This window comes from Oreochromis niloticus, linkage group LG12 (genome assembly GCF_001858045.2).
Source record: "Oreochromis niloticus isolate F11D_XX linkage group LG12, O_niloticus_UMD_NMBU, whole genome shotgun sequence".
NCBI lineage: Eukaryota > Metazoa > Chordata > Actinopteri > Cichliformes > Cichlidae > Oreochromis > Oreochromis niloticus.
In genome coordinates this window covers 33,782,304-33,799,358 of record NC_031977.2, presented here as the reverse complement: position 1 = coordinate 33,799,358, position 17,055 = coordinate 33,782,304, and the positions used below count along the sequence as shown (strand labels likewise).

Here is a 17,055-nt window from a genome sequence, read left to right as displayed (position 1 = left end):
TAAATATATGACGAATGAAAATGTACAACTCTCAGACGGTTGTCAGGTATCTTATATTTTTATTTATGTATTTTTTGGTTTCAGAATATGCACCAGAACTAAAACTTTCCCGTTTTTTCAACTAACATTTGATCGTTTCCGAGGCGGAACCATTTATTCCCTACCTCTGTTTTCACACGGCCAAGCGCGATTCCCAGACATGGCAACCTGCACGCGTACTGTGTGGAAAGGTCAGTTGTTTTGTTGTGAAATTGGATTCTTTTTAGATGACATTAAAAAAAATAAAGGCATGTGTTTATAGGCTGCGTTTGTCCTTTCCTGTTTTCTCGTTTGGTCTCTGGACTCGATTCAAAGATCTCTTTGTGTAGCCTTTTGGCTTCACTGTTAGCTAACCAATGGCCAACCTGCTCTTTGACTATTTAACATATTATCAGCTTGTTTGTATTCACTTAATTTTCTCACTAATCAACAATATTTGATTTTATTTTAATTTTTGATACACTTTAAATCGGCATTGCTCTGATTGACGAGATACTTCTTAAATTAGTTAGATTTTCATGTTATGTTTCCTTTCAGCCGTGATGTGGGGTAACAGCCAGGTCAGAAGCTGTCATTTCAGTCGTATTTTAAGAGTTAATTTGGGTCGCCATATGCCGGATTAAAATCATATTATAAACGAATTTTTGTGATAATCTGCTTGAAACCAACGATTTGCTTGATGTAAATTAAAATGTCGGATTTTTAAATATGATATCGCCCAACAGTCGTTTCATTGTGTCAATTATCCTAATTTAATCGTAAGTGGTCTGACCGACCAGTAAAACCAGTGTATGTAATGTAACAGTCATCCAAAAATGAATAAGTTTTGAAAATACATGAGCCATAGCCCAAATTTACACCACTTCATTAAGAAACTCCCATCCGTTAGTACTGGAAGCTATAATTACTTTTTATTTTCTCATTTACTGTACTGAGAAGATTTCCAAATAGATAAACAGCCCGATTGTCTGAAGATAAGCACTTAATGACTTTGCAAGTAAAACTTGCAAGGAAGCCATTAATATTTCAGGTTTTCAATAAAATGTTCTTCTCCCGATGAGTTGATGCCACCATTACAAGACATTTACAGTAGGGCTGGCATTTTTTTTAAAAAATAGAATGATTAATAACTTCACAACAACTTTTGCCATTTTGCTAAACCATCCTAAAAAGCTTTAGCATGTCACTGCCAAAATAATTAAAAAACAAAAGATAGCAGGGCATCAATACAGAAAACTATATCAGCCTTAAACAATAGCATAACAATATATGTTTAGCTGACCTGTTTTTGTTATTATAAAATAATTTCAATAATGTCCTCCTAAAAGTCCTCCACATTTTATTTATGAAGCTGATATTAATGATAAAGCATGTCTTCCATCCTGGCAGCACAGCATCAATAAAACATTCAAAGAAACATTTAGATTCACTCAAACAGTTTATGATGGGTGCTGCTAAAACTTTGAAGCAGCACTGTGGGTTTCATTCTTTGTGGAAGAGTTTTTACAAGACTGAGACTGTAAACCATGGTTTTATAAATTGATGAGCTCACTGACATCTTGCAGATGTGCATCAGGGAGAGGTGCTTGTCATGCAAAAGACAGTGGTATACTTAAATTAGGTAGCGTTAAACACCAGTGCTCATCATCAGCTTGTCTGCTGGAAATAAAGAGATACTTTGATGCATTTAGTTTATGCAAAGTTCATTAAAAATGTTTTATAAAATCACAGAGCGTTTCTTTTAATTATGGTGTGCATTTTGATGTTGTGTCCCACACAAAAAAAACAGCATGTGTCTGTTTGTGTTAACTCCTTATGAAGCTTTTTCCTCCCCTGTCTTCACAGTTTTAGCAGGATGTCAGAGGCAGCTACTGAGTGCCAGCGGTTCAGCTTACTCAGGTGTCTCACAGACTGCACCAAGGAATCTACCTGTCAGGACTTTTGCAGCTGTCAAGTGAGTTTACAAACCTTTAAAGCTGTTCACCCAGAAATGATTTTCTGGCTCTAAAGGTGTTTTTTTTCTGCTTGACTCACCCCTTTTTTCCCCATTCTGAGCAGTTTTCTGGTTAGTGCCTTTCCATATGAACCATAAAATTGAGAGAAATTAGATGCTGACCTGGTGACTCCGACATTTCTCAGGTTAACATCTCCCCTCTTGATTGCCAGGGCACTAAAGAAAGACAAAAAAGACAACGCAGAAAAGGAGGTGAAGAAAGAGAAGAGGGTCATCGATGACAAAAACAGACATAAGCCTTTCAGTAAAACGGCATGGGCGCCTGTGGATGACGTGTATGTTATGAGGTACTACCCACGGACTCTGTATGACCCAGCGGAGGCGATTGACATGCTGAAGAAATTCCAGGCATTAGACTTCACTCCCCACAATCAGCCGGTTTACATAGATCTGAAGCTGGACATGAAGCTGGAGAAGAAGGTAATAATGACAAAAACACTGAAACTCATGTTGACTGAATGGATTTCTAAGATCTGAAGAGCTCTTTGTGTAAGTGTAGAGAATTCAGAGGAACGAGGGATGGCATGCAGTTAAAGTACTTGGTTATATTCACCTTAAGCATTTAACCGAGGCACAAAGACAACGACGGCTAACTTTGGTACTGGGGAGGGTTTTTTTTAATTGTGTACTCTGCTAGGTGGAAGTGAATAGTGAAGTGTTTTTCATTAATATGTTGGACAAGAAGGCAGCAGACATTATAACTGCTATAAACATAAACAAACACAAAAATACAGCCATCTCAAATTACCAGCCAATGAACACAGCAGCTGCATCATGTGCTATAAATTCTCCAGAACAGAATTGGTTCAGTTTCAAAGAAATTTCAGTGCAAGCATATTGACAAAGTGAGCTGTTTTTCTGTTCAATCCTGTGGATGTTACTTTGACATTTACCACGTATGTTAACATTGCTGGAGCCCAGTCTTCTGAGCACAGCAATGTTTGGACACACCTGCACGTAAAGGTGATTCATATCATGGCTTCACACTGCTCCCTGCTTTTCTGACTTTGTTGCTATTCACACATTGGTTCCATCAAACCCTTTTAGTGTCCCAGAAACCACTGGCTGCTTTTCCTTTTATCATCAAGCTGGAACCTCAGAATAGAAAAGAACATCCTGATGAGGGTTGATCATCTGCCAGTGTGTGTGTTTGTGCGTATTTGTGTGTGTGCAGAAGACAAATTTTAGCAGTCACACTTGGCAGACTTATTTGGATTTATTTGGTGCTTTCCCATTCTGGCTGTCACTGTCACGCCTCGCTTCCACCAATCTGAGGGTTATTCATGACATCAATCTTTGCAGCACAAGCAGTTTCAGTTAATCTGCTGAAAACAGCGCGACACAGAGGAATAAAAGCCTCACAAGTGCTTCTTTTCGTTCTTTCTTACACATCGCAGGGCTGCAGAGCTGCTGCTGTGCTGTCCAGAAGCTCCACGGGAGACAAACTCTGTCTTACTCTCAGCTGTCTGTCACTGCAGAACTAATGTTCCCATGCATTATGAATTATGAACTCTCTAGAGAAATGAAAATTTAAAGTGGTGGCTGAATAGCTTTAATGCTTGATTATGTAGGCCTGCTCTGTGATTGACATCCTCGCTTTTCCTTATTTGTTTCCAGATTTTTTTGCTCTTTTCCTGCAGCATACCCGGTGTTGTTACTCATAATAAATTACTCTGTTTTTCCTCCTTGCAGAAAAAAGTCGACCCCTTCGTCAGCACTGTGCACTTACCGCACGCCTTCAAGGCAGAGATGAACAGAGTTTTAGTTTTTACAGAGGTAAAAACTTTTATTTTAGCCTCACTGAATCTTCATTTCGTAGCCATTTGTGTGTCTGTTGTTGATGAATTGTTTTAATTTTGTCGGTGCATGATTCAGATGTGCAGCAGCAGCACCTTTTATTTGTCTCCCTGTTTGTCTGTAATAAATCTGCTTCGGTCGTGGCTGCTTTTTATCGCAGAACCCGACGAGCAGGGTTTGATTAATATTCCTGTCAAGCTGCGCAGGCCGTGGGTTGTAACTTAGATGAGCGTGTTAACGGCCATAATGAATGACATCGTTGGGGTCTGCCAGACGTTGACACACCCAAATCAGATTTAAATGGGCGCGGGTGTCTTTGGTTGTGTCTCTGCAGGATGCTAATCAAGCCACAGTTGCTCGGGAGAACGGAGCTGTGTTTGCTGGAGGAGTGGAGCTCATACAGCCGGTGAGTTGGTTAAACTGAGCTAAACGGCACATCCCGTAAGGTCAGATTGAGTTTACCGGGAGAACCTCTATGGAAAACTGAAAAAAGTATTACTTTTCTGTTTCTCTCCAAATTTCTGTGCTGTTTACTTGTTTGTGAGGCAAACTGTTAAATTATTAAAAAAACTCCCATGAAGAAAACTAAAAATGATAAAATGTCCAGTCACATGCTGAATAATTGCAGGGATTTTGGGTTATCTGTTGGCTGGTTAGCAGAAAAAAGAGGCAAATTTATTGATGTAGTTCTTCTCAAGGGCAAGAGTTACCAAGTGTACAATAGAATAGATTAAAAAAAATAAAAGAGAGCCCCACAGGATGCTTGAATTGAAAGCAATTAAAAATAAATGTAAAAATGCTGCTTTGATTAGAAGCAGTAATTACTATAAAAAACATCCCCGTTGGAAATTCCACTGGAGCCAAAACTGCTCCTACTAGGTGCATATGCAAAAGAACATAACTGTAATAAAATGAAGAAAAATTAATGAACCTCAGTCTCCAAATTACCAAAAACCTAACAGTGCTGTTTGGGGGAAAGGGAAAAACTACTTTATTTATACTTATTTATCAATAAGGAGAGCTGCATGTATGTTTTTATTTATTTTTGATATTCTTTAAATTTTAATAATAATTGATGAGAAGAGAACTGTGTGCTACTTCAGGTGCTCCTTTATTCACACGAGGCTGCCACTGCAGGTCGACCACGTTTGATTTGGTGGATGTTTACGTCAGATGCCTTTTCTGACACACAAAGGGATTTGAGAACACTGGAATTTAAAGCATTTTTTAAAAACACACAAATTTTTTTTAAAGTACTACATGCATTTAGAGCGCAGAAGTCCATATCACATGTCCATGAAAACAGATTTGTACAGTGGTTAACTGACTTTTTAAAGAATCGACAACACATCTTTTGCAGACAGGCAGTCCACAGGTCAGACATCACAAAATCTCAGTCTCCACGGGTCCACGTGAGAAAGCTAAAAAGTGATGGCGATTTCAGTTTATGCACAGAGCTTATGGTAACAGTAATGGGACAACAGGAGGCCACCAGTATAGCAGCAGATTTGGGTAGAGAAGCACCAAAACCTGCAGGAGTCTTAATGTTTAAACTAATTTGATGTCATGTGGTTTTCTTCTTCTTTTTTTTTAAGATCTTGGATGATGAGATTTCAGCAGACTTCTATGTGGCGGTTCCCGACATCCTGCCGAAGCTCGTACCACTGAAAAACAAACTGAGGAAGAAGTTTCCAAAGAGCAAGAGAGGTGAGCTGCAGGTTAAGAGTTATTTTTACCTTCAGCCGTGTTGAAGGTTAAGGTGGACCTGCTCATTTTCAGCACCTTTTCTTTTTTTTTAATTGGTTGTCTGCTATAGTTCAAAATAATCCTTATTTATCATATACTAGTGCTTAATGCTGCATCTCAGTCCAACCTCTGAAAGAAGCTGTTTGAGCTCCTTACCGTTTAACTGTCCTGCTGATTGGTTGTTTCTTGGCTCGAGGTGACCAAATTAGGAATTTGTGCTCTCACTGTCTTCATAAAGAACCAAGAGTAGAAAGAACTGTGTATTTCAAGCAGTCTGAAACCTGAAGAGCTTTTAGCTCAGGGTATTTATACACATTCACTGATATGAGCATCCACCATTCTAACATTATATGAATATCTGACTCAACATCGGGAAAAATTAAATGTCTGAAGAGTTACTGGAATTTTAATGCCTACTTTTATTCAACAAAGTAAAGGCTGATGATATCAGTCTTTGATGATGATGACAGGAAATTCTATTATTTCTAATTCGTACTTAAAAATTCTGTTGTGTCTTCAGTGACATTTTATTTTTAGTTCAGATGTTTCACATTCAGCAGTTGATGGTTTTAATCCAGTGTCACTCACAACCTGTGAAGACGACAGCCATAACTGGATGTCTAAAGTGTGACTGCGTTACGAGATAATGAGTGCTGATCACTTATTCTCTCTCCCGTTTTCTCCCTTTACTCTCAGGCTCAGTCGGCATCAACGTTCCCAAGATGTTGGAGCTATTTAAAACGGGTCATGAGTACATGGTGGAGAGCGACTGCTATGTTAGGACCCAGATAGCTACGGTACGTCATAACAAACCTGTACATGCAGTGTCCATTGATGGGAGGAGCTGTGTGAATGTGTGCAAAACCAACAGAGGAAGTTTTTAGCGATGAGGCAGTTTTAAGTTTTGCGAGTTTTAGTGCTCAAAGCAAAGGAAAAAAAGGTCCTGATTAAAAAAGCATAAATTCCCACAAGGATGGAGACATAAAATCGATGCGCCCTGAGGAAGGTTGAGGGAAATGTTGGAGTGTGTTTAGGGAGGAAATGCTTTATGTGTGTGTGTGTGTGTGTGTTTGCTTCTACTGGGTACATTTTTAAATAAAACAGTAGTATCAGCTGGTTACAGGCTTGGTGTTTTCCTGTTCTATATATTTTTATCACATCTGCATGATTTTAAAATGCAGAGAATACATATTCGTTCGTTTTTAAGCACTCAGCATATCAGGACATTTTCACACATAAACTCAGGACAATCAGGTCAGTACAGTTTAACTTTGTCAGTTGCAACACTGCAGGAAATGATCTGCTTTGCATTCACACCGTCAGCCTCTGAGCCTAAAATGTGAAGCCAGTACAGAACTACAAGAAAATAAGTTCCTTCAATGGTCACAATCGCTAACTTCAAAAGTGAGTCAGAAAGTCTAAATGAAATTATCTGACATGTAATATGATTGGCAGCTTGCAAACCAAGCTTTTCCACCCTTTCTTCTAAATGAGGGGAAAAAATCCAACATGGCGGTGGCCAAAAAGTAACATTGAGGCTTCAAAATGCAAACTCAGGTGATGTCACAGTTGCCACGTCCATCTTTTATATGCAGGCTATGCGCTTTGCAGTTCTCTGTGGGGTCGAGGTTGGAGATCTGCCTGGATAGCGTTAGCAGGAGGCTGCAGTGTGACATCACTGGTTAGGGTTCTGGCAGGTTAAAGTTTTGCTTACCTGATCTAGCTTGTGTCGGACATTTAAATCCTTGTATGCACTTCTGTCGGGTGAGTCCAGGAAGTGCTCAGGGGTGCACTACATCTGTGAAATTAACTTGGGATGCTGGAGTTCTTTGTTTAAATGCAGCACATTGATTTTTCACCAGTATGAACATACAGAGGATTTCAGAAATGGTAAATATAATCGGACGTGTTAGACATTGTGTTTTCTCTCCTCTGCTTAGCTCGACATGCCCAGTGAGCACATCTTCGCCAACCTGCAGACAATCCTGGTTGATGTTTGTTCACACCGACCAGCCAGCTTGGGTATGTATCTTCACTAAAACCAACAGCAAGAACCCCCACGACAGTTTCTCAAGCCCTACCTCTGCTTTTATAGCTCGCAGGGAAAAAAGTAGCAGACTTTTGATTTATTTTTATCTGCTTCAATGCTCGATAGAAAGCTTCTAAATCATACCAGCTTTTATCTGCTGCATGGTGTTACTTTCCCTCCCCAGTTCAGTTTCAGGCTCTGCAGCACCACTCATGCAGAGAAAAGGGAAAAGTTTAGCAGCACACCAGGTGTTCTCTGTGATGTGTTTTCAGGCTTACTGCTGCACTTTTCAAGTGTTTTAAACTTGTTTACCTGGAAAAATGGAATCATTCCTGTGCTCTGTTAAAAAGAAGAAAAGCACATTAAGGGAGTACAGCTGGGAGGAAACTACTTTTAAACAGCATTCATGGGCATCCAGAAAAGAATAATTTTAATCATTTGTTCAACTGAAAGTGAACCGATGTTCTCAAGAGACGACTCGCCATGCGCAGTGAAAAAACACCCCAACCAAAAACAGGCTGACCCTCAAACCTGGGCCTCTCTGCTCTGTGTTTCAACCCATTTACATTAACTTTATTTATGCTTTACAACACCTTCTGCTCCTCTGCATAGACATTAAACTTGTGCAGTTTGCGATTAAACTATGATATATCCCATAGTATTGATCCTGGAAAAAAAAACATGCTGAGCAAAAATGAGATTTTGGTATCAGATTGTGACGCTGTTTGGGTGTGTCCTGTACTGCGAAAAGATGAACGCTGAAAACTGAACGCTGAAATGTATCCGTCCGTCCGTCCATGCGTTTTCTTAAGGGCTTATCCGTCTTGGGGTCAGTGGGTGGGTCTAAGCTGTCGCAGGTGACACCCTGCACAGCTCATCAGCCATCACAGTGCAAACCCAGAGTTTAGAACCCAGAGCCTTCTTACTGTGAGTGTCAACCACTCCCTCAAGAGAGTTCCACTTATTTTCATACCATAACACTGCAGTGTAAAATGTGTATGACGTGAAGTTGAGGTCTAATGTTAAACCAAAACAAAAACTATTACCCCTGAATTAAAAATGATGGCTGCTTGTCCGGGTTCGGCAGTTGGTTTTTCTTCCAGAGATCTTATAAATCAAGAAGAGAAGCAGAGGAGTCAGCAGCTTTTCCATCAAGCTGTAGTTCGTTCAGTAATTTCTCTGCATTTTCCTCCACTTTCTGTTCGATTTACAGGATGCAGTGTAATCATCAGCTAATGGATTCTCATTAGAGAGAAAAGCCTAAACGATCTAAAAACTAATTTTGAGCTTGCTAAATACCACGTCATTAACATTTTCCCCGCTGAAGTAAACTGCAGAGCTTTCAGAAAGGACTCTTTAAACCACTGACTCCATCTGAACTGGAACTTAGCACATAGAGAACTCCGATCTCTCTCGTGTGGACCGTAGTACCACTAAACCTTTGTCTCTTCAGCAGAATAAAGAAGAATGTTTTCTTATTGGGGGTTTTTTCTCATACTTCTCATAAAATCATAGATTGGAGTTAATTTGTTGAAAGTTTGCTTCAGACCTGCCAATCAGTTTTCAATCATACCTGCAATTGTTTTTAATGTATTTGAGAAAAACGAAGAGGATGAGAGCCCCGTTAAAAAGGAACGGCCAGGTTTACAGCCAGACTAGCAGCTCTGCAGGGTTGTGTTGCTCGTTATGATGGAACTGACTTTCATCCCTCAGCTGTAAAAGGCTGATGGGGTAATGTCGTCACCCCGCCGGGTGGGCGTACGGCGTGGACGCCTGAGTTTGTGAATGTGATAACCTAAGAACAACGACGTTGGAGCTTCATTGATACCATATGTGCATCTGCTAAAAACCTCAGACGAGTCCAAATCTCAGCAACAATGACCTTAACCTCAAGGTCAAAGGTCAGAGGTCAAGTTCTCTGAGAAGCTTGTCATAACTTGATAACAACGTGAGTGACGTAGAATTTTGAAATTGACACCATATGTGCATCTAATAGGAAGCTGGCACCTGCAGTTGTTTGTTTGTTTGTTTGTTTTTGACCCTTCAAAACCTCAAAAAGAAGAGAAACAGGACTTTTTCTGGCAGAGGTCATCACACGGTTTCCCGGCAGCAGGCGTGTGATTGCACGCGCAGCAGATGCTTCTGTTTATACTGCTCGCAGTAAACCTGAGTGTGTGCAGTTTCAGCCTGACGACGATCCCTGTGGGAGTCTTCACTGCTCACCCTTGAAGCTTTAATGCTCTGCTGAACCCGCTCGGCTACGCGCGGCATCCTCAACGCAACGTCGGCTGAGTGAAATGTCTCGGTGCTCGTTACAGCTCTGCTTCATTTGGGGATGAAGGCACCGCGTCGAGCTGGGCCACCTGGGCTTTGCTGAACTCTCGTCAGCAGAGACGTCTTTGAGTTTGTGCCAGCAAACGTTACAAATCCCTGACAAGAATCACACAAGGACCCCGCGGCAGAATTTAATTACCTCGGCAACCAGTAGTGAAGCATCAGAAAATGCGAATATCAGGAATACTTACTGTTAAATTGGCTTCTTTATTTCCATTATGGGAGTGAGAACGTGTTGTTTTAAGAGTCATTTAGACAGAGGCTAATGGCAGCAGCGTGGGCAAAAACAAGAGTAAACTTCACAGATAAGTGCTTAAAAACAGAGAGAGGAGTGCGGAAATGCAGCGTGTGGGTATGAAGAAGAAGAAACCAGCTCCCCCCAAGGGGCTTATGGGAGTTATTCACGACCAAAGACGTAATATGCTAATGAAAAATAATATGAATGCAGAGGACGGGAGACGACGGGGAACGCAGTGCTGAAATAACTATTCATAAGTATGTTAAAAGTAAATACGTGAGAGAAATAAGACTGCAGGGAGTTTGTAAGCCAAAGACGGAGAAAAGGGGACGACATGCTGGTGAGAGATGGAAAGATGGAAAGAAGCTGTTTAACATAATATAATGCAAACTGATGCTCAGCCTGATCTGTATCAAACTCCTTTTTTTATCATTTTAACACTGTCATCAGAGAGGCTTGGGCTGTTTTTATCTTCTAATTATCGTCTCGCAATGTATTTCATTAGTCCCGCTTCCATTAACAGGTTTAGGATTGTAGTGTCTCAGTAATACGAGTCAGTCCAGGTTACCTCAGATATGGTGGAGATTCTGCCTGAAACAACAGAACTTTTCTTTTTTAATTTTAAATGTTTTAAAACATCCTCCCTGTGTGTGATTTTAGATTAATCTGAATTATTATTAAAAAGCATGAATTTATTCTGTAAATCTGACAAACAGGAGTCTGTAACCATCAGTATTATCGCTAGCTGGATATTTTTGCCACATGCGGAAAGGATTTATGAAAAAAAATACATTGATACAAATACACTGCTGAAGCTCAGGTATCATCAGTGCTTTGAGGCCAAATTTGAGCCTAGATATTCTCCGATAACTATGTGGTGTTATGTCAAACTGGAAACATTCAGGAGTCACAGCCGCTCAGCCACAAAATGTAAACTGTATAAAGTTACAAAGCAGAGCCACGGAGTGCGTAAGAAGTCGTGAACACTCTGCTGATTCAATAACCACAAAGCATTAAACCACCTCTGTCATTAATGTCAGCACAGCAGCTCTTTGCTGGGAGCTTCATCACCATCTAAGTGCCTTTAGACTTCCTACATCTGCTATATACCTGCAAGCCACTTTGCAACCCACCTACACCCCATATCTTCCTTTTATGATGTGTTTGACTTTATTAATTTCATATCTGTTGTCATTAAGACTCGCAGCAGAAGGGGAGGGGGATCATTTGTCAGTTGAAAGTGATCATCAGCCCTGCAATGAAGCAGATATCAGTTTTCTGTCTGTGTTTGGCTTCTCCTCCACTTAAAAAGAGCCGTTCTTTACAATGACCGTGTTTTTCTTCCTTTCGTTTCCTCTTTCCGCATCAGGACCTTTCATTGAGCGAGCGATCATCGCCAGTCACACCAGTGAAGCCGTTTGGTTTAAGAGCGAAGATGTTCTCCCGAAATCACCAGAAAAGGAGGAGTGAGGTGCAGATTGTGTATATGTGCATTGTAGTCAATAAAGTTTTTGTTCTGTGGCTCGTGTGTTTTGGTATCCGTTCTTTCAAAGAAGGAAATCCCAGGAGAGCAAAATGGGACAAAAGGTAAAGTGTGACCAAGACAGGAAAGTGACGTTTATTAATGATAACACAACATGGCAAACTAAAACCCATAAATCAGTGGTACTCTTGTTTTACAGAATGGCAGGAGGACAAGAAACAGCCTGAGGGGGTTTCAACTGAATTATTTATTTTATTCTTTCTATTTATAGTTGAATGACCACATGGTCAGTGAAAGCTGTCCTAATTATTTTTTTCAGTTAACAAGAGCTTTGAAATCATTTAAATGTATAAACATCTCCATATGCTTCAATCTCCACATTTGTGTCCTCAAATGCAATAAAGTATAAAGGATTTAATGATTTTAATTAATTGATTTTGGTTTTGTTGTAAAATCATTAGGCTGTCGACATGACGTTTAAAAGTTTGAGCTAATCCCCACTCAAACAAATACATATATAATATATTCAAATGCCTTCATTTTTCTTATGTTACCTGAGAATGACAAACACATTTAAGAATCTGGTATCCAAACAAAAATTAGGTTCTGGGTCACTGGAGAAAATAAACTGTTATGCAAAGTGAGGGTCCCCGTGTCCACAACCACAAATTTTCATCCCGGGTCCATTTAGAAAGAGGTCCATTTAGAAGCTGGTATTAAAATCACGTGTAATACTGCCACCTGAACAGCAGGAGGCAGTGTTTACATAGCTTGCACTCCAGACTTCTGCAGGATTAAACTGAAGTCTTCCTCCAACCTGTTGAAGCTCATTCCAGGAGATAAAGCCACACTGACACTGAGGGAGAAATTAGATTTTCTTACATGAGGCCACTAATATATAAAAAGTAGTGAAGTAAAAAATGTTCACAGATTTTAATAGTAGACGTACTCGCACACCATGTATAATCTTGCATTAGCTTATGTGTGTGTATTGTGGATGCTTCGGATGTATTCACAGGTAAAAATGAAGCCTTTTTTTGCCTTAACTCCCAGAAAATTGCAAATTAGGGTCAATTTTCGATAAATTTTCATCCATCAGTTTAAGCTCCTCCAGCTGTAGTTTCTCTGTATTGAATATTTTCTTTATTAATTCAAGTTTGTGAATGAATAAATAACCCTGAAGTTAAACCTGTGAGTTGAAGCTTAAAGTGAAAACAGTGTTTTAGTAACTCCATTTAAAATCTAAGATTTGCACTCTCAACCCTCCCAGCGCATTATTTCTGTGGCTCAACACATCTTTAGATGTTAGCATGTCTTTGGGAAAGTATCCCATGTCTTTTATGTCCCAAACCACAGCAAGAGTAGAGTCATCCTTTCAAGCTGTGCGTTGAATTAGCGCGCGGCCTATTAGACATTAATCCTGTGATGCTGTGCAGGTTGACATTCAGAGTGAGATTGAGATAAGTTTGAATTTTTATTGGTCCCTGTGGGGGAATCAGGCTGCTGCTGCTGCTGCAACTAATTTAATAGGATTTGGTGGTGAGGAGGAAAAGAAACAGACTATAGAAAGAAGCAATGAAAAACTGTGGAAACAGTAAAAGTGATGAAACCACCTTTAATGAGCTTCTTGTTGACATGCAGTAACGCTGCTGTGGTGCCAGCTTGACTCTCACAGGTGTGTCTGTAAACCGTGGTTTTTCATACTGACCTGGCTGTTGTTGTTTTTTCAGTGTTTCCTTTTCAAATGACGTCTTTGGCATCTCTGTCATGGAAGATGTTTACTTCCTTTGTTGCTCTCCCCGAGATGAAAGGGTTCTTCTTGGGGACAAGATTTCACATCAACAATTAAACTAAAATGTCTCAAAAACTGAAGAAAACTGCAACTGCTCTTGCTCTTTCTATTCTGCAGAAATACCAGCAGCATTAGCTTGTTAACTCCTCCAGTGGGCCGTTGGAGGATTTGCGGCTTATTTCCAGTTAACTATTTTTTGGTGGGAGATCATACTGAGCTTCAGAACAGCTTCAGTCCATCTTGTCTCTGGAAATTTAATGGAGAGAAGATGTTCTTTTATCTAGTGGTGGAGAGTATAGACTAACAGGCCAGTCCAAAATCTCCCTTATGTTCAATTTGCTTTATTTAAAATATACTGTCGGTTTGCAACAACATTTGTCTCAAGGCACTTTATTTCACATTTTAAAGACTCCACTTTATTAGAGAGAAAATTCTAGTTAAAGAGACCTCCAGACACGGGGAAGTGCAGCCGCTGGGAAGGGTGTAAACAGCTGTAGATGAGTGGAAAGAGAAGACAGGACCATGAACAAAGAAGATAAAACAAACTGCAGTAGAGAAGACAGAAGTTAATTAGAAACACGGTGTAATGTAAATGAATGGGTGCTTGGAAAGAAATGAATTTCTTCAGGAGCTTGAGCCTAAATCTGCATAACTACGGGGTGCTTTAGGTTTAGTCTCTGTGTCCAGCTTCAGCTATAAATATAAGATTTATCAAAAAGGGAAGTTGGAAGACTGAATGTAAACTCGGAGGACTTGGGGGACTGACGTCTTTGACTTCCTTTAAACTTCTAGAAGGTTCATGAATGAGAATGTGTCAGCGCAAGGGTGAAGAAAAGTGTTTAGGTTACCCATAAAGCAGGGGGCATCTGGATTTGAACCAGAGACCTCTTGATCTGCAGTCAAATGCTCTACCCCTGAGCTACACCCCCACTCTAATCTACCAAGCAAGTACATCTACTCACTGTAAGGCACTAGTTTGGCATCATGACCGCAAAGGTCGTGTCCTGTTCTGCCTTTCACCTTATCTACCAATCCCAACACCAATGGGATTTCAGAAACATATTTAAGATACAATTTCTGTCAACATACCCTTTAGTCACACACATCACGAAGAGTCTGCTGTGTGGTTATGGCCAGCGATGATGTCTCTATAGTCATAACTGGAGATTTATAAGACCTCCATTCCAAGCCTGACTTTAATAGGAGGTCAGGTATAATCTCAGCAGAACCCTCATGACATGTCAAAATGATATAGATATTTTTGGTTGTGTTGGAGGTCAGAGTTTACCCTGGTATATATATTTATATATTTTTTAATCTTCTCCTTTGTCACTGCAGACGGGGAGCTGGTTATAAATAGTTGAAGAGTGCAGACAGCAGCAGAAAAGAAAGCTTGTTCAAAGGCAAAACCGATTCTGATCCCTGTTTTTGGCAGAGGACAAAAGGACTGAGTGGAGATCAGGTTACTGCCATGTGACCCTGAGGAATCTCAGTGCTGCGCTCCTGCTGATTAAACATTACACTGAAAAACAAGCTGCAGACATACAATAGTTAGTTATTGTAGAGAAAAAAAAAAAAGAGGGGAAAAACAGCTCCCAGGTAGATCAGCAAGATACTGTGGATGAAATAAAAGCAAACTGGGGGGGAAAAAATGAAGCACTAAATAAATTGTCACTGAAAAATAAAACTTTGCCAACTTCCTGTAAGATAGTGACACAACTGGAGATACAAAGGTAAAGGAAATTATCCTGTTCCCTGAAAACAAAACAAAAACAAAGTAAGTACATATCGCTATATGGAAGACCAAGACTGCCCAAATAAATTAATAAAACTAGAAAATAAAGAAATAGATAAAATGGGCAAAATCACTGAAGAAAATAAAACTGACCTTCATCACTAATTCAAGTGAGTTCTTCAGTCTGTTGGATTGAAGAAGTCACCCACCGAAAATGAAACGTCCAGATGAAGAGAAACAACTTTCTGGGATTTTCTTCCTTGGATTATTAAGCATGCATCAAGACATTTTTAATCTTTTTTAAAATTATTTTGTTTTGTTTAAATCTAAAAATGTCTTTCTCTGGTTTTTATTTTGGCCTGTTTTGTCCTCCATACCACCAGGATCAAGGTAAACAGGATTTGTTGTTTGAAATTATGTTAAATTTAAATGTTTAAATGATAAATTAGAGGAAAACAAAATAAAAAAACATAATAAAAGGTTCACATGAGACAATATTTAAATAATTAAAGGAGATTGTTAGTAGTAATTTATGTTCCTGACTTATAAAGTCACTAAAAAAAACTTTTTAGCAAGTCGATAGTTGATCAGTTTTCCCAAAATATTCAGTTTCAATATAAAATGGATAGTGTTAAAGGGAATCTCTTAAACTTCTGCCAGGATTTCAGCAAAATCGTAAATATATAAAGGCCTCAGAAAAGCATTTCCATAAGGTAAAAATACAGTTACTTAACTTTAATTATCAGTCATTTACTGTTATTAAAACATGAAATTGAAAGCAATATTTACTAATTGGTCTGATTTGTATAACATTATCTGGATGGTTCTTGTAAAGTTGCCACTCATGATTAATAAATACTGTGTAATGCTTTAAACAGTGTCCATTATAGAGTTGTTACTGACGGTGGTGTGATGTGGTGGTGGCCAAATCACAAGACTGTGAACCTGGACACAAAGTTGTGACCAAAACTACTCAGTCAGGTTTGGGTTAATTTATGACAAAGTAGGAGAGTCTCAGTATTGTGGTCACGCATACTTTACTGAGCAACACTAAAGGAAACCTTCTGCTTGAATGTGAGACACCAGAGGCTTTGACTAAATGTCAGTAACCTGGAATTATGCTCAGTAATAAAACCTTTATTATTAAAGTCTTATAACCCATCATTTATGGGTGGAGCTGTCCTAAGGTACCTGTACACCCTAGACAGGAGACAGGTTGGTAGTTCACTTCACGAATAAATACCACACAAAACCAATATATAATTATAATTGAGTTTTTTACTTTTTATTTTAATTACACAAATTAATGACACTTACATGAATTGCTCAATTAGTAATGATTTGCAAACACTTGCCCTGCAGGGCAAGCTCGGGTCCTCTACCAGAGGCCTGGGAGCTTGAGGGTCCTGTGCAGTATCTTAGCTGTTCCCAGGACTGCGCTCTTCTGGACAGAGATCTCTGATGTTGTTCCCGGGATCTGCTGGAGCCACTCGCCTAGCTTGGGAGTCACCGCACCTAGTGCTCCGATTACCACCGGGACCACTGTTAACTTCACCCTCCACATCTTCTCGAGCGCTTCTCTGAGCCCTTGGTACTTCTTCAGCTTCTCGTGTTCCTTCTTCCTGATGTTGCTGTCATTTGGTATTGCTACATCTATCACTATGGCTGTCTTCCTCTTTGTCTACCACCACTATGTCCGGTTGGTTAGCCATCAACAGTTTGTCTGTCTGTATCTGAAAGTCCCACAGGATCTTAGCTCGGTCATTCTCCACCACCCTTGGGGGTGTCTCCCATTTTGACCTTGGGACTTTCAGGCCATACTCAGCACAGATGTTCCTGTACACTATG

General features: G+C 39.8%; 1 protein-coding gene and 1 non-coding gene across 2 annotated transcripts; one reads left to right on the top strand and one right to left on the bottom strand.

The window, feature by feature from the left end:
* Positions 1–7: 7 nt before the first annotated feature.
* mrpl1 (mitochondrial ribosomal protein L1) lies at positions 8–11,718 on the top strand. Its single transcript, XM_025912007.1, has 9 exons — positions 8–230; positions 1,885–1,993; positions 2,206–2,473; positions 3,746–3,829; positions 4,185–4,256; positions 5,446–5,557; positions 6,293–6,393; positions 7,537–7,618; positions 11,567–11,718. Exons 1-9 carry the CDS (start codon positions 8–10, stop codon positions 11,665–11,667), a joined length of 1,152 nt encoding a protein of 383 aa, XP_025767792.1. The 3' UTR covers positions 11,668–11,718.
* A 2,611-nt stretch (positions 11,719–14,329) lies between these two features.
* trnac-gca (transfer RNA cysteine (anticodon GCA)) lies at positions 14,330–14,401 on the bottom strand. Its single transcript has one exon. It is a non-coding gene; the product is annotated as a tRNA-Cys (tRNA).
* Positions 14,402–17,055: the final 2,654 nt, after the last annotated feature.